This window comes from Mobula birostris, chromosome 3 (assembly GCF_030028105.1).
Source record: "Mobula birostris isolate sMobBir1 chromosome 3, sMobBir1.hap1, whole genome shotgun sequence".
NCBI lineage: Eukaryota > Metazoa > Chordata > Chondrichthyes > Myliobatiformes > Myliobatidae > Mobula > Mobula birostris.
Genome location: NC_092372.1, coordinates 4,561,820 through 4,580,062, shown reverse-complemented (window position 1 = coordinate 4,580,062; position 18,243 = coordinate 4,561,820). Strand labels below are relative to the sequence as shown.

General features: G+C 44.2%; 1 protein-coding gene across 1 annotated transcript in view; it reads left to right on the top strand.

Annotated features, from left to right (window-relative positions):
- The first annotated feature begins 287 nt into the window (after window positions 1-287).
- Window positions 288-18,243, top strand: part of skor2 (SKI family transcriptional corepressor 2) — a 53,935-nt gene continuing 35,979 nt past the window's right edge. The window contains exons 1-7 of the mRNA XM_072252111.1: window positions 288-350; window positions 1,280-3,071; window positions 3,728-3,794; window positions 4,461-4,535; window positions 6,520-6,585; window positions 9,701-9,775; window positions 11,711-11,778. Of these exons, the coding sequence (XP_072108212.1) occupies window positions 1,317-3,071; window positions 3,728-3,794; window positions 4,461-4,535; window positions 6,520-6,585; window positions 9,701-9,775; window positions 11,711-11,778 (2,106 nt within the window). The 5' untranslated portion in view covers window positions 288-350; window positions 1,280-1,316. The remainder of the gene's footprint in view (window positions 351-1,279; window positions 3,072-3,727; window positions 3,795-4,460; window positions 4,536-6,519; window positions 6,586-9,700; window positions 9,776-11,710; window positions 11,779-18,243) is intronic.

Sequence of the window (18,243 nt, the reverse complement as noted above, 5' to 3'; positions counted from 1 at the left end):
AGCCTGACGTTTGGGAGTCTGTGAATTTATTAGGTACTTGCAAAGACCATTTATCCAGTGTCAGTCAGGGAGTGACGTTAGCAGCTGTGATAATTGCTGTTGGGCGGCAGGACTGAGAGTTCATACTGAAACACTCAGCCGAGGCGCTCCCTGCAACGCTTTAAACTCTTCGCTCCCGCACGGTCCACAACAGCCCCCCGACTGCCGCCGCTTCGGGGATGCGCCTCGAAACAGCGGCCGAACACGCCAGGATTTGCAAAGGCGTGAGCGGGGTTAAAGGGAGGTCGGGGGCAATCGCAGCTGAGGCCACGATGTTCGTGTGACAGGCAATCTGCATATTTTTAACGAAGGTAACGTGTATTTAAAAATATAATATGTATACTAATTGTAAATAGTAAATGGTTAATGAATCTAACTGGAAGGAGAAAACGGGGTTTCTATTTTCTGTTCGTTATGTTTGATTATGAACCCATCAGGCCAAGTAACCACCATATTATCGCCAATCCATTTCCTGCACTCCGCTTTATTTCCTTGTAAACTCTACAAATGTATTTTTGTTATCTGTCTCTACCTGTCTATCTCTCCGTCTCTCTATTTATCTCTATCGTTCTTTCTCTCTCTCTCTCTCTCTCACTCACTCTTTCTCCTCCCTCCTCTCTCCCCCTCTCAGATCTGCTGTCTCGGTACCTTCCCTTCTGCGGCACCTTTCGCTTCCAGCTTCCGGACCCTCCAAGTGGACACGTCGCCCTTTTCGATTCACCGGCTACCTCGCAGCGCGGTTCTCTCATTAAGTGTGAGCGCCGACTCGCTTCCTTGCGGCGATCATTTGCTTATGACTATCCGTGTCCTTAAAGGGGCTGTTTAAAAAAAAACGATCGCGCCGGTCATCATTTGGAGACGGGATGCGCTGTGTCGAATCGGAACGAGTTCCTGCCTCTTTTAATTAATGAATCGGACGAGAAACGGAGACGTTTTGTGTTAAGATCACTTTTTATGTTTGGTAATTTATGAAACATTAATAATAATAATGATGAGATTACATTAGATCAGAAAACTATTTATCAGTTCTTGACAAGCCGATACAAAATATTGATTAATATAAAAAGATGTTGCAATTTTGTTAGCAACGCGTCTGCATTGAGTCGCTCGTTGTGTTAAGTACCTTCGCCAGGAGCCACACTATGATCGATGCTACCTATTACAAGGTGTGTTGTAATATTGATGTAACCGCAAGCTGAGACGGTCGCGGTTCTGTGTTAATGATGTTCTGTTATCGCAGGTACAAGGAGAGGCTCTGGTTGATCATCGTCGCCACTATGGAAAACACCTCTACGCCCCTGCCTGGATCCACGGAAGTTGCACTCACAGGTCCGGCCGGTTCCTTTGAGCAAGATCCGCTAAGCCAGCAGAGGTCCCCTCACATGCCCATGAAACCCAACCAAGTGGGGCAGGTCATACTGTACGGGGTGCCTATCGTGTCGCTCATCATCGACAACCAAGAGAGGCTGTGCTTGGCCCAGATCTCCAACACGCTGCTGAAGAACTACAGCTACAACGAGATCCACAACCGGCGGGTGGCCCTGGGGATAACCTGCGTCCAGTGCACGCCCGTCCAATTGGAGATCCTGCGCAGGGCCGGCGCCATGCCCATCTCGTCGAGGAGATGCGGGATGATCACCAAGAGGGAGGCCGAGAGACTGTGCAAGTCCTTTCTAGGTGAGAACAGGCCCCCGAAACTCCCCGATAACTTCGCCTTTGATGTCAGCCATGAGTGTGCTTGGGGCAGTAGGGGTAGCTTCGTCCCCGCCCGTTATAACAGTTCTAGGGCCAAGTGCATCAAGTGCTCCTATTGCAATATGTACTTCTCCCCAAACAAGTTCATCTTCCACTCTCACCGCACACCAGACGCCAAGTACACCCAGCCCGACGCGGCCAACTTCAACTCGTGGAGGCGGCACCTTAAGCTGACCGATAAAAGCCCCCCGCAAGACCTGACCTACGCCTGGGAAGACGTTAAAGCCATGTTTAACGGGGGCAGCCGGAAGAGAGCTTTGCCCGGACACTGCGGCGCCCTGGGCTCGGAGAAGGCGGTCAGCAGCGTGATCACTCACATGATGTCCCCGGATCTCTCCCAAAAGAGGACCAGGTTCACCGAGGACGACGAAGAGAGAAGCGGCATCTCCTCGCGGAAAGCCCTGCGGAGTTATCCAGTGATCCCGGTCCCCAGCAAAGGATTTGGGATGCTGCAGAAATTCCCGGCGGCCTCCCTCTTCCCCAGCCCTTATACATTCCCTGCCTTTGGCCTGTGTCAGAAGAAGGAGGACGGAGATGCTCTCTCCGGCGGGCAGAAGCCAAACGGGCTTTCGGGCCTTCTTTGGCCCGGTAGAAAGGACGCCTTTTATCCGCCGCTCTGTATGTTCTGGCCCCCGAGGGCGGCCGGCGGCATCCCGGTGCCAACCTACCTCCAGCCCCAGCCCAGCTCGATCACATCAGCCGGAGATTCCCCGAATTTGAGGCAAGCTTTCCTTGATCTCTCCGACCAGAACGAAGGTGGGGGCCTGGCGAGTCCCAGGGACAGCTTGTTTGATGGCGATAGCTTAAGCCATCGCGGCACGCCAGAACATAGGCTGGCGGCCGACAGTGGCAGGGTGAAACTGTTAGACGTGTCTACATTCACGGCCAGGAAGCAGAACTACCTGTCGGCCTTCAGGCCCGTGGTCAAAACCAAACTGCCCGGCAACCCGGAGGACTTCGGGTCGGAGCGACACCCTTCCCCGGGAACCAGCTGCAGTTACCACAGCGACAGCGTGGAGAGCGAGGAGGAACCGGAGGTGGACGTGGAGACCAGCAAGCTCTCTGGGGACGGGCAGGAGGGCGCCACCGCCCCCGGCCCCGGCCATTTCCCCCAGAGCGGTCTACAACAGGACAGCCGGGCCGCAGACAGCAAGGACAAGACCACTTCTCCCACCTCCAAATTAGAGGCAGCCACGGAGGCGACTAAAGACCCAGCCAATAAAAGGGCCTCCACACCCTGCGACCCAACGCCATTGGAGGAGCCGAGTTACAAAGATGTAAATATCAAATTTCATCTATTTACCTCGTTATTACTTGAACACGGCTTTGGGCTAAAATAGTGAGGGGAGTCTCGGTCTCGAGGGCACAGCCTCAGAGTAGAGGGGCGTTCATTTCGAGTAAAGATGAGGAGAAACCTCTTTAGCCAGATGGAGGTGAATCTGGAATTCATTGCCGTAGACGGCTTTGGAGGCCAGGCCATTCAGTATATTTAAAGCAGAGGTTGATGAGGTTTTTGATTAGTCAGGACGTCAAAGATTACGGGGAGAAGGCAGAGAAGTGGGGTTGCGAAGGATAATAAATCAGCCGTGATGGCTCGACTGAACTAGTTCTACTCCTATGCCTTATGGTTTTAAAATATACACGAGAGGTGCGGCGAACGACGATCATCTCCAAGAAATCCAAATTCTATTCCACAACTCGATTCACTGTGTAGTATCTGTGACTGCACAGATCGTGTCCGTTTAATTTGCCTTTTGCAAAAGGTATATGTTATCTCTTTCCTGGGAATTTTAATAATTATTCATTAGTGTCGTCTTCGCTGCAACTGCAACGAACAGAGAGAGGTTAACGCCACGATTTCCTGTCTAATTAACCGTGGCGTTCTGTCAGTTTCAGACCAGGCTAATACTCCTTTCGTTTGGTTATTTCGCAGCAGGCACTTAAAAATGGGGGCAAAAAACATTCACTCTTTTCGAAAAAGAGCGAAGGCAATTTTCCTAGTAAGTGAAGAATAGTTTGTTTAAATAAATCATGAAAATTACATGCTCTCTTTGTAACTTAATTTAATTTAAATATGTGGATTTCTTATTGTAATGTAGTTTTTTATTATTATTCTGCACTACTTAATTTTAATATATATTTCTGATTGTAGAATAGTTTTTTATTTTTATGTATTGCATTGGAGTGCTGCCGCAGAACATCATATTTCAGGACAAATGTCAGTGATATTAAACCTGATTCTGAAACCTTGGAACAGCGAAACATCTTGTTCCATTTTCAAAGCGGAAGCGTGGAACGAAAGTTTAATCAAAAATTCTTTATATTAATTTGCGTCTCCATGTTTTTAGCGTTCTCTGTTCTTTATCAGCATCTCTGTTCCTATTTTACTTCAGAATCAGCAACCCCGACTGTGTCGGAAAATTATTTGTCCGTCTTGTGACGTGCGGCTTTTCATTGATTCTATTGTGTTTCTTGTATTAACCCTGAATGCCCGCAAGAAAACGAGCTTCGGGGTTGTATATGATGACAAGCGTGTGCTTTGATGATAAATAGACTTTGAACTTCCCCTAGGTTTCGTTTTCGATCTAGTCTTGTTTAAGTGGTTAATTCTTCTCACCCCTTTATTTCCGTCTCTGCGCTATGTTAACGTTTACTCCGTGTTCCAGATGAGACGAAACATCAAGACGCTGTTGCGGACGAACCCGACAGCCCGGGGCTAGGATTCTGGCGGGAACCGAGAGGTGAGTGAGACCAGGCAATAACTAGATTTCATGTTAAAACAACTAAGGGGTAATAAATTCCCGAAATTGTTCTGCAAATATCAAATTCAAAAGGAATACTGAGAACGATAAAATAACGAATATTGAAAGATATCGATAGAGTGGACGTGGGGAGGATGTCTTCTTTGCTGGGGGAGTCCAGGACCAGAGGACACAGATAGACTGGATGTGGAGAGGATGTTTCCTATAGTGGGGGAGTCTAGGATCAGAGGACACAGATAGAGTGGATGTGGAGAGGATGTCTTCTTTGCTGGGGGAGTCCAGGACCAGAGGGCATAGATAGACTGGATGTGGAGAGGATGTTTCCTATAGTGGGGGAGTCTAGGATCAGAGGACACAGATAGAGTGGACGTGGAGAAGATGTTTCCTTTGCTGGGGGAGTCCAAGACCAGAGGGCACAGATGTGGGGAGGATGTATCCTATAGTGGGGGAGTCTAGGACTAGAGGACACAGATAGAGTGGATGTGGAGAGGATGTTTCCTTTGCTGGGGGAGTCTAGGACCAGAGGACAGAATGGAGGGACATCCATTCAGAACAGAGATGAGGAGGAATTTCTTTAGCCTGAGGGTAGTAAATCTATGGGATTCATTGCCACAGACGGTCGTGGAGGCCAAGCCATTGGGTATATTTAAAGCAGAGATTTATAGGTTCTTGATTAGTCAGGGCGTCCAAGGTTACGTGCAGAAGGCGGGAGAATGGCGTTGAGTGGGATAATAAATCAGCCATGATGGAATGGTGCCGCAGACTCGATGGGCTGAATGGCCTAATTCTGCTACTATGGTCTTATGGTTTTACGATGCTCAAAGGATAAGATTGCAAACGAACCGAGATTAACTAAATTGATCCGAGTTTACAATAAGGACAAGCGAAATCGCCGGATCATCAGATGTAATTATAACGCCGCGCATACCAACGGTACATTAGAATAGATTGAAAAGAAGAAAATCAAATGAACACCCTTAAGAAAGTAATATTTTACAATAAGTAAAATAATGTCATAATCGTCTCCTTCAGAAGAATTGTTATACGAAGCTCGTTGGATTTTACTATTTGTCAGCAGAGATAATAAAGGTATTTTATGACAGCCATCAACATTCATATCATCTACTTCATAATGAGCCTCGCATACAGTACATTACAAAAACCCCTTTATTATCTTAAACAAATTAAATGAATCCACCTTTTCGTATTGCTAAATGTCGCCAAGGGCTTTACCTAAGACAGCAAAGGACGTGATTAGAAGTTCTGATGCCACTGAGCCGGGGAGGTATCTGTTGTAGGGGAGAAAGAAAAAAAGAATCTAATTTGCCATTTATGTAATGCAAACTCGTTTGGCATTGTCGATTCACGGTTAATTGACTGTCAAACGAGGCTGCTGTCCCGGGGCAATGTCTGCAAATTTGCCTGTCAGATGAAAGAATCGAGGGTTCAGAATGATCACACAAAAAAAAATACACAAGCTTTTTGCTCTTATTAGGGGGAGGAGTCGCTCACATATCCGCATCACAACCCATTTTATTTAAAACAGCGGTTTACTTGATAAATTGATCATGTAGGATATCTATTTTATTTTACACCTGCGAGTGGATAAACGCAATTAACGCTTTAATGGAACAGTTCTACCAGACGGATGTTTAAAAAAAAACGCAATTTCGGTTTTAAGCCTCACATTCCAAAAAGTGCGACCTTGGTTTGCAAACCGAATAAAATAAGATCCCGCAGATGCTGGAAATCTGACTTTTAAAACGGGAGAGAAGCGGTCTCTGTTAAACGGTTAAATTTCCGGTTGAAGATCCCTCGGCAAAATCCTTACGTCAGAAACTTAGACTCTGTTTCTCTGTTCATCCCGGACGCCGCCCGATCTGCAGAGTATTTTCAGCGTTATCTGTTTATTTCTTGTTTTAGAAAAAGTTCCCAGGCTATGTGTTATGTGTTTATTTGACAGTTGACCACGAACAAGAAACGACAGCTCGAGTTTCAATCAAAACAGATGTGGCAAATATGGAGAAAGGTAAAGATGTCCAATAAATGTGTGATCTCACACACACACACATACACACACACACACACACACACACACACACACACACACACACACACACACACACACACACACACACACACACACACACGCACATAGTATTTATCTAAGAATATCCTGCATTTTATAGTGTGTGTAATACCCTGTATCAATACCAGATGTAATTGCCAGGGATTGCTGTGTCACAGGTTATGTCAAAGTTCAAAGTAAATGTATTATCAAGGTACATATATGTCACCATATACAACCCCGAGATTCATTTCCTTGTAAATACAAGAAACACAACAGAATCAGTGAAGGACTGTACAGGATGGACAAACAACCAGTGAGCAAAAGATAAGAAACTGTGCAAATACAAAAATAAAGCAAATAATAATAACTAACAAGCAATAAATGTCAAGATCATGAGATGAAGAGCCCTTGAAAGTGAGTCCATAGGTTGAGGGAACAGTTCAGTGTTGTGGTGAGTGAAGTTATCCCCTCCGGTTCAAGATCCTGATGGTTGAGGGATAATAACTGTTCCTGAACCTGGTGGTGTGAGAACTGAGGCTCCTGTACCTCCTTCCTGATGGCAGCAGTGAGAAGCAATCATGGTCGGATGGTGGGAGTCCCTGATGATGGATGCTGCTTTCCAGCAACAATACTCCATGTAGGTGTGCTCAGTAGTGGGAGGGTCTTACCTATGAAGGTCAAGGCCATATCCACTACTTTTTAGATTTTTCTGTTCAAGGGCATTTTGGTGTTTCCATACCAGGCTGTGATGCAACCATGTTGTAAATATTCCCTAAATATCTATATCATTAGGGAATATTTGCTGGGAGTTCATTTGAAGTTTACCATCCTGATGCAAAAAATATTCCGTCATTGAGAACGGCCATGTGTCCCACTAATGTTTCCACTAGAACCCATTGTCCAACGGTAATCACAGTGTCCCAGAGTTGCAAAGTACTCAATCACAGAATTGTCTAGATAACTTGGTTAATTATTGGGATAAATTAAAATTGTTTTTAACAGTGGAGGTTGATAAATTCTTCAATAATCAGGGTGTCAAAGGTTACAGGGGGAAGGCAGGAGAATGGGGTTGAGAGGGATAGTAAATGAGCCATGATGAAATGCTGGAGCTGACTCAATGGGCTGAATGGCCTAATTCTGCTCCTATGTTTGACCGTTTTAATTTGCTATGGGCGAGAGCTAACTGTGCAGACCTGTTGGTGAGAACTACGAAACCTGAACCTGCACTGACACCAGAGGTGTAAGCAAAATTAAAGACATCAGGCAGATATTGGTGACAACTAAGAAGGGAATCAAAGGTTAGGGGTTCATGGCCTGAAGGTTTAGGTAGGAATGAAGGAAGTGGTGAGATGTATAGCAGCTGTGACTGACCTATCTTACATCCGCTGAGCAAATGTATGAACACCTAATGCATTTGCAAAGAGCAGAGAGAATAGAAAATGCAAAAGATAAATCTGCAGAGGAAAAGGATTGACCTCCTATTTATTACGTTCGAAGCGTACGTTTGCGAATTACAATGACAGCTTCTGATTGGTGGGAAGATGGGGATGGTTGTGCAAAATTGATATCAACAACAGACAATATCATGTTTACAGCTGTTTACTGTTTACCTATGCAGCACACTACATACACTTTGAATTATATTTTTATTAACTTATTTATGGGAATATTTCAGTTTATGTGCTGTGTAATATCTATGATTTGTGTGGAGAAACATTGGTTCACTCAGTTGTACATGTGTACAGGCAGATGACAATAAACTTGAACTTCAAGTTCGTGTTTATTCTCATTCAACCATACATTTATACAGCTTAAAGAAACACTTTTCCTCTAGGGCAAAGGTGCAGAGTTTTTTTGCTCTCTTTTTCCACCAGTTTAATTAAATTTTTAAAAGTATATTTCTTATTGTAATTCATAGATTATTATAATTATATATTACAATGTCCTGCTGCAGCAAACCAACAAATTTCACAAGATATGGCAGTGATATTAAAGCTGATTCTGATTCTGAAAGCACACACACACGGCTCTCCACTTGGCCTTGGATCACCCGGACAATAGTAATACTCATGGCAGGCTGGTGTGTATTGACTCCAGTTCAGCATTCAGCACAGTCTAATGAACAAGCTCCAAAACCCGGGCCTCTGTATCTCCCTCTGCAACTGCATCTTTGACTTCCTCACCAAGAGACCGCAATCTGTGCAGATCAGAGACAATGTCTCCACCTCACTGACAATCAACAGTGGTGCTCCTCAAGCATGTGTCTTCAGCCCAGTATTCTACAACACACTCGCCACTCTGGAGCTAGACACAGCTCAAACACCATCCACAAATTTGCCAACAACACAACTATTGTAGGCAGGATTTCTGATGTGAACAAGGAGGCGTACAGGAGCAAGGCAGATGAGTTGGATGAGTGGTGTCACAGCAACAATCTTTCACTCAACGTCAGTAAGACCAAGGGATTGATTGTGGACTTCAGGAAAGGTAAGGTGAAGGAACACACACAACATTCCCTACTCGGGAATCAGAAGTAGAAAGAATGAGCAGTTTCCAGTTCCTGGGTGTCAACATCTCTGCGGATCTACCCTGGGCCCAACATACTGATGCAATTGCAAACAAGGCACACCAGCAGCTATACTTCAATAGGAGTTTGAGGAGATTTGGTATGTCACCAAAGACACTTGCAAATTTCCACAGATGCACCATGGAGGGCATTCTAACTGGCTGCATCATTGTCTGGTATGGTGGGAGCACTGCACCATCTGGTGTGAGCTGCATATTTATGTAAGACAATAAGACAATAGTTACTGACACTATTATAATAAGCGAGCGGTCATATAAACGTGACACAGCACCGATAAAAGATCGAACGTGACCAGTGCAGGATGAGAGTGTGTCTCTGAGCTGGAGAGCGGGGTGTGGGAAGTAGGGTGAGGGGTGTGGGGGTGTGGGGAGTGGGGAGTGGAGTGTTAACCAACCTAACAGCCTGGGGGATGAAGCTGTTACTGAACCTCAGCGGTTCTGGTTCTTTTACTTATCGTTACATCAAATTTATGTTTATTTTGTCTAGAAGAACTTCAGAAAGTTTTGTTGGAACAGATCGATCTGAGGCGGAGGTTAGAGCAAGAGTTCCAGGCGTTAAAGGGTAACGCACCTTTCACTGTTGTCAGTAAGAAATGATTCTTTTCCCTTCTCTTGCATTCGGTTTAGTGTGTTAAGTTGGGTTGTTTCACAGGGGTCTGGACTAGGCGGAATACTGCAGTCCAACTCATTATATAACTGTGACACATACATTAAAAATGTACATTGGTAGAGTCACAGGGTTATAGAGCACTACAGCACGGAAAGAGACCGTTCTAATCCCATCAACCTGCGCCTGGACCATAACCTTCCATACCCCTCTCATCCACGTACCTATCTAAATGTTGACATTGAACCTATATCCGCCATTCCGCTAGCAGCTCATTCCACACTCGCACCACCCTCTGAGTGAAGAAATTTCCCCTCATGTTCCCCTTAAATATTTCACCTTTCACCCCTAACCCATGGTCTGTAGCTCTAGCTTCACCCAACCCCAGTGGGAAAAGCGTGCTTATCTTTACCCTATCTGTACCTCTCATAATTTTGTCTACCTCTATCAAATCTCCCCTTATTGTCCTTCACTTGAGGTAATAAAGTCCTAACTTATTCAACTGTTCCCTGTAACTCAGGTCATCAAGCCCCAGCAACATCCTAGTGAATTTTCTCAACACTGCTTTAATCTTACTTACAGTATATCTTTCCTGTAGGTGACCGGAACTGCACATAATACTCTAAATTAGGCCTCATCAGTGCCTTATACAATTGCAACAAAACATCCCAAATCCTGTACTGAATACATGGATTGATGAAGCCCAAAATGGCAAAAGCTTCGTTTATGACCCTATCTACCTGTGACACCACTTTCAATGAATTATGGATCTGTATTCCCAGACCTTACATCTCTCCTTGTTCCACACTCCAGAGAATAAAGTCCGAACCTTTTCAATCTTTCCTATAACTCAGGTCCTCAAGTCCCTGCAACACCTTTGTACATTTCCTTTGTACTGAAATAACATGTGTTCCCTTCTGAAAATGTGTTTCTCAGCTGTTTCCTGCAATTGTACACACCGTGGTGCCCACCCATGCATGATCAGCGTTGGTAATAGGGTTGCAATGTCTACTGTTTCTGTGTAATGATAGGCATGTCATAGTATTTGAAAGGCGTAGAAATACACTCAGTGGCCACATGGCAGATATCTCCTGTACCCAATAAAGTGGCCACCGGGCGTATGTTCATGGTCTTCTGCTGCTGTAGCCCATCCACTTCAAGGTTCGACATGTTGTGCATTCAGAGATGCTCTTTTGCACACCACTGTTGTAATGTGTGGTTGTTTGAGTTACTGTTGCCTACCTGTCAGCTTGAACCAGTCTGGCCATTCTTCTCTGAACTCTCTCAGTAACAAGGCATTTTCACCCACAGAACTGCCACTCACTTTTTTTTGATTTTCAAACTATTCTCTGTAAATTCTAGAGACTGTTATGCGTGAAAATCCCAGGAGATCAGCAATTTCTGAGATACTCAACCCACCCCATCTGGCACCAGCAATCATTCCACAGTCAAAGTCACTTAGATCATATTTCTTCCCCATTCTGATGTTTGGTCTGAACAACTGAACCTCTTGACCATGTCTGCGTGCTTTTATGCATTGAGTTGCTGCTAGATAATTGGCTGATTAGATATTTGCATTAATGAGCAGTTTTACTTAATAAAGTGGCCACTGAGTAGAGAATGATAGGTTTTAGTTTTTTTGTGCGTAAGGATATATTTTCAAATGTTGAATGGAAGAAATGATGGACAATATGGTTTTATGGGATTAGATTATGAAGACGTAGTCCTCTTTTATTGTCATTTAGTAATGCATGCATTAAGAAATGATACATTATGATTAGAACCAAGACTTGTGATGTAGCAAACATGGAGAGGTTATTACAATCATGTGCATGAGTCCGGGGTGTATCTGAACCATGATTTTGCATTTTCTGTCTACCTGTTCATCAGATAACTTCCAGGACCAAATGAAGCGAGAGCTGGCGTATCGGGAAGAAATGGTTCAACAACTTCAGATGGTGAGCTGAAGCTTTACTACCTGTTTCACTATGTGCCCTTGGCGAGTAACCTTGATGTTTTGCCACTTGTGATCTTCCTGCAACCGTTCATCACTAGCTTATGATATTCTGTTTGGTACTTACCTGTAATTGAGCAAGTAGACACCTTTCTGGAGGTATCCATCAGTATTTTAGATAAGGTACAAATCTGGTTCTTACTAGTTTTGCAAGCAGAGGGATAGCATCAGTGAGGCTGTGAGACATTCTTTCATCTGGACTGAAAGGAACAGACAATACAACCATATATAGGAGCAGAAATAGGCCATTCAGTCCATCAAGGCCTTGGGCCTTTTGGTCCATTGAGTCTGAAAAAGGACATTACACTATAACAACACACACAGAAATGCTGGAGGAACTTAACAGGTCAGGCAGCATCTACGGAGAGGAATGAACAGTTGACATTGTGGGCCAAGGACCTCCATCAGGACTGGAAAGGGAAGGGGAGGATGACAGAATAAGAAGCTGGGGAGAGAAGGAGAGTAGCTAGAAGGTGTGGGTGTGGTAGCGAGTCTGGGTGAGCATGTGGTCGAAGAGTCAGGGGTCGGGGGCGGCAGAGATCATTGAGGGGGCCTCACTGAACTCCCGTTGAAGAGAAAATCTGTGTCCTGTGATTGTTGCCCTCCTGCATTAATTCACACACTCACCGTTCAGACTCACAGACTCACAGTCATGGAGCACAACAGCACAGGATGTGATAGACTTGTCCATTTCAGAATCAGAATCAGCTTTAAATTCACGAGCATATGCCATAAAATTTATAAACTTTGCAGCTGCAGTACAATGCAATACATGATAAACGATATATACTGTATCTATATAAAATAGTTAAATTAAGGTACTGTAAGTTAGACCTTAAGACCATAAGACAAAGGAGCAGAAGTCAGCCATTTGGCCCATCGTGTCTGCTCTGCCATTTTATCATGAGCTGATCCATTCTCCCATTTAGTCCCACTCCCCCGCCTTCTCACCATAACCTTTGGTGCCCTGGCTACTCAGATACCTATCAATCTCTGCCTTAAATACACCGAATGACTTGGCCTCCACTGCCACCCGTGGCAACAAATTCCATAGATTCACCACCCTTTGCCAAAAAAAATTTCTTTGCATTTCTGTTCTGAATGGGCACCCTTCAATCCTTAAGTCATGCCCTCTCGTACTAGACTCCACCATCATGGGAAACAACTTTGCCACATCCACTCTGTCCATGCCTTTCAACATTCGAAATGTTTCTATGAGGTCTCCCCTCATTCTTCTGAACTCCAAGGAATACAGTCCAAGAGCGGACAAACGTTCCTCATATGTTAACCCTCTCATTCCCGGAATCATTCTAGTGAATCTTCTCCTTACCCTCTCCAACATCAGCACATCCTTTCTTAAATAAGGAGACCAAAACTGCCCACAGTACTCTAAATGAGGTTTTACCAGCGCTTTATGGAGCCTCAACATCTCATCCATGCTCCTATACTCTATTCCTCTAGAAATGAATGCCAACATTGCATTCGCCTTCTTCACCACCGACTCAACCTGGAGGTTAACCTTAAGGGTATCCTGCACGAGGACTCCCAAGTCCCGTTGCATCTCGGAACTTTGAATTCTCTCCCCATTTAAATAATAGTCTGTCCGTTTATTTCTTCTGCCAAGGTGCATAACCATACACTTTCTAACATAGTATTTCATTTGCCACTTCTTTGCCCATTTTTCCAATCTATCCAAGTCTCTCTGCAGACTCTCTGTTTCCTCAGCACTACCGGCCCCTCCACCTATCTTTGTATCATCAGCAAACTAAGCCACAAAGCCATCGATTCTATAATCCAAATCGTTGATGTAAAAAGTAAAAAAAAGCGGCCCCAACACGGACCCCTGTGGAACACCACTGGTAACTGGCAGCCAACCAGAATAGGATCCCTTAATTCCCACGCTCTGTTTCCTGCCAATCAGCCAACACTCTATCCACGTATGTAACTTTCCCGTAATTCCATGGGCTCTTGTCAAGCAGCCTCATGTGTGGCACCTTGTCAAAGGCCTTCTGAAAATCCAAATATACAACATCCACTGCATTGCCCTTGTCTAGCCTACTTGTAATTTCCTCAAAAAATTGTAATAGGTTTGTCAGGCAGGATTTTCCTTTAAGGAAACCATGCTGAGTTCTGCCTATCTTGTCATATGCCTCCGTAACCTCAGCCTTGACAATCGACTCCAACAACTTCCCAACCACTGATATCAAGCAAACAGGTCTATAATTTCTTTTTTCCTTCCTTGCCGCCTTCTTAAATAGCGGAGTGACATGTGCAATCTTCCAGTCCTCCGGAACCATGCCAGAATCTATCGGCTTTTGAAAGATCATTGCTAATGCCTCCGCAATCTCCACAGCTACTTCCTTCAGAACATGAGGGTGCATTCCATCTGGACCAGGAGATTTATCTACCTTTAGACTATTCAGCTTCCTGAGTACTTTCTATGTTGTAATTGTGACTGTGCACACTTCTCTTCCCTGCCACCCTTGAGTATCCGGTATACTGCTGATGTCTTCCTCAGTGAAGACTGATGCAAAATACTCGTTCAGTTCCTCCACCATCTCCTTATCTCCCATTACAATTTCTCCAGCATCATTTTCTATCAGTTCTGTATCTACTCTCACCTGTCTTTTACTCTTTATATACTTGAAAAAGCTTTTAATATCCTCTTCGATATTATTTGCTAGCTTCCTTTCATAGTTCACCTTTTCCGTCTTAATGATCTTCTTAGTTTCCTTTTGTTAGCTTTTAAAAACTTCCCAATTCTCTGACTTCCAACTAATTTTTGCTTCATCGTATGCCCTCTCCTTTGCTTTAACTTTGGCTTTGACTTCTCTTGTCAGCCACGATTGCATCCTTTTTCCATTCAAAAATTTCTTCTTTTTTGGAATATATCTGTCTTGCACCTTCCTCACTTCTCGCATAAACTCCAGCCACTGCTCTCTGCCGTCCTTCCCACTAGTGTCCCTTTCCAGTCAACTTTGGCCAATTCCTCTCTCATGCCACTGTAATTTCCTTTACTCCACTGAAATACTGATACATGGAATTTCGGCTTCTCTTTGTCAAATTTCACAGTGAACTCAATCATGTTATGCTCACTGTCTCCTAAGGGTTCCTTCACCTCAATCCCTCTAATCACCTCCGGTTCATTACACAATACCCAATCCAGTACAGCCGATCCCCTAGTGGGCTCAACAACAAGCTGTTCTGAAAAGCCATCTCGCAGACATTCTACAAATTCTCTCTCTGGAGATCCAGTGCCGACTTAATTTTCCCAATCCACTCGCACGTTAAAATCCCCCACAATTATCATAACACTGCCCTTCTGACAAGCCTTTTCTATTTCCTGTTGTAATTTGTAGTCCACTTCACTGCAGCTGTTTGGAGGCCTGTATATAACTGCCATCAGGGTCCTTTTACCCCTGAAATTTTTTAGTTCAACCCATGAAGACTCTGCACCTTCCAATCCTATATCACCTCTTTCTACTGATTAATATCATTTCTTACTAATAAAGCCACACCACCCTCTCTGCCTACCTACTTATCCTTCCGATACACCGTGTATCCTTGGACGTTCAGCTCCCAGAGACATGCATCCTTTAGCCAGGTCTCAGTGATGGCTACAACATCATACCTGCCAATCTGTAGCTGTACGACAAGATCATCCAACTTATTCCTTATGCTGCGTGCATTTAAGTACAACACCTTAAGACCAGTATTTAGTACTTTTTGCTTTGATTGCACTACAACTTTATTGCACTGCAACTCATCCCAATGGCTGTAAATTTGCCCCATCACCTGCTTGTCTTTCCTGACATCTTTACTGCTCACTATCTTGGATTTATTTCTGTTTTCCCCTTCCTCCACTCTGTCATTCCAGTTCCCATCCCCCTGCCAAATTAGTTTAAACCCTCCCTAACAGCTCTATTAAACCTTCCTGCCAGGATATTGGTCCCCTTCGGGTTCAGGTGTAACCTGTCCTTTTTGAACAGGTCATACTTCCCCCAGACGAAATCCCAATGATCCAAGAATCTGAAGCCCTGCCCCCAGCACCAGTCTCTCAGCCACGCATTCATCTGCCTGATCCTACTATTCTTGCCCTCGCTAGCACGTGTGGAAGAGTTGTGGAAAATCAGAATTTTTCAAAGAGTGGTGATGTTCATGAATTCAATGTCCATTTGGATATTGAATGACAGAGAGGAAGAAGCTGTTCCCGAATCGCTGAGTGCGCAGGAGTTTAACATCAAAGGATATACTTTGTATTGAAAGGACAGGCAGAAGACATAGGCAGTGGTGTGGCTCTGCTGGTAAGAGATGGAATTATATCTTTAGAATAGAGGTGATATAGGGTCAGAGAATGTTGAATCTTTGTGGGTGGAGTTAAGAAACTGCAAGGGTGAAAAAACATTATGGGAATCATATATAAGCCTCCAAATAGTAGAAAGATATGGGGTTCAGATTGCAAAGGCAGCTGGAATAAGGGTAATGTCACAATTGTAATGGGGGACCTCAATATGCAAGGGGGTTGGGAAAATCAGGTTGGGGTCAGATCGCGAGAGAGGGAATTTGTTGAATGCCTATGAGATGGATTTTTAGAGCAGCTTGTGTTTGATCCTACTTGGGGAAAGGCTATCATAGATTGGGTGTTGTGTAATAACCCAGATCTTATTCGGGATCTTAATGCAAAGGAACTCTTAGGAGGCGGTGATCATAATATGTTTGAATTCATACTGCATTTTGAGAGGGAGAAGCATAACTCACATGTATCAGTATCGCAATGGAATAAAGGGAATTACAGAGGCATGAGAGAGGAGCTTGCCCAGGAGGACTGGAGGATACTGGCGGGGATGACGACTGAACAGAGATGGCTGAAGTTTCTGGGAATAGTTCACAAGCCGTAGGATAGGTATGTCCCACAAGGAAGAAGTTGTCAAATGGCAGGGGTAGGCAAACGTGGCTGACAAAGGAAGTTAAGGACTGCATAAAAGCCAAGGAAAGGGCATATAAGGTAGCAAATGTGAGTGGGAAGTTGGATGATTGAGAAGCTTTTAAAACCCAAAAAAAGACAGCTGTAGAAGCCATAAGAAGGGAAATGATGAAATATGAGGGAAAATTAGCAAATAATATAAAGCAGCATACTATTGTATAAGGAGTAAAAGGGAGGTGGAAGTTGATATTGGACCACTGGAAAATGATGCTGGTGAGGTAGTAATGGGGAGAAAATAATGGCAGATGAACTGAATAAGTACTTTGCATCAGTCTTCACTGTGGAAGACACTAGCAGTGTGCCAGAGGTCCGTGAGTGTCAGGGAGCAGGAGTGAGTGCCATTGCTATTACAAGGGAAGAAGTGCGAGGAAAGCTCAAAGGTCTTAAAGTGGGTCAGTCGCCTGGAGCAGATGGACTACATCTGAGTCCTGAGAGAGGTTGATGAAGAGATAACAGACGCATTGGTCATGATCTTTCAAGAATCACTTGATTCTGGCTTGGTTTCAGAGGACTGAAAAATTGCAGATGTCTCTCCACTCTTTAAGAAGGGAGGAAGGCAAAAGAAAGGAAATTATAGACCAGTTAGCCTAACCTCAGTGGTGGGAGAGTGTTGGAGTCCATTATTAAGGATGAGGTTCGAGGTACTTAGAGACTAATGATAAAATAAGTCAAAGTCAGCATGGTTTCTGTAAAGGGAAAACTTGCCTGACAAATTTATTAGAGTTTTTGAGGAGTAACAAGCAGAGTGGATAAAGACGATGCAGTGGATGTCATTTACTTGGATTTTCAGAAGACATTTGATAAGGTGCCACACACGCGGGCTGCTTAACAAGATAAATTCCCATGGCATTACAGGAAAGATACTGGCATGGATAGAGGAATGGCTAAGAATCAGTATTGGGACTGCAGCTCTTTACATTGTTAATCAATGACTTGGATAGTGGAATTGATGGCCTTGAGACAAAGTTTGCGGATGATATGAAGATAGGTGGAGGGGTAGGTAGTGCTGAGGAAGCAATGCGATTGCAGCAGGACTTAGACAAATTGAAAGAAACGGCAAAAAGTGACAGATGGAATATAGTGTTGGGAAATGTATGATCATGCATTTTAGTAAAAGGAACAATACTGCAGGCTATTATCTAAATGGGGAGAAGGTTCAAACATCAGAGATGCAGAGGGACTTAGGAGTCCTCGTGTAAGATTCCCAGGTTAATTTACAGCTTGAGTCTGTGGTAAAGAAGGCAAACGTAAGTTGGTATTTATTTCAAGGGGAATAGAGTATAAAAGCAAGGAGATAATGCTGAGCCTTTATAAGACAGTAGTCAAGCCACACTTGGAGTATTGTCAACAGTTTTGGGCCCCATATCTCAGAAAGGATGTGTTGTCATTGGAGAGAGTCCAGAGGAGGTTCACAAGGATGATTCT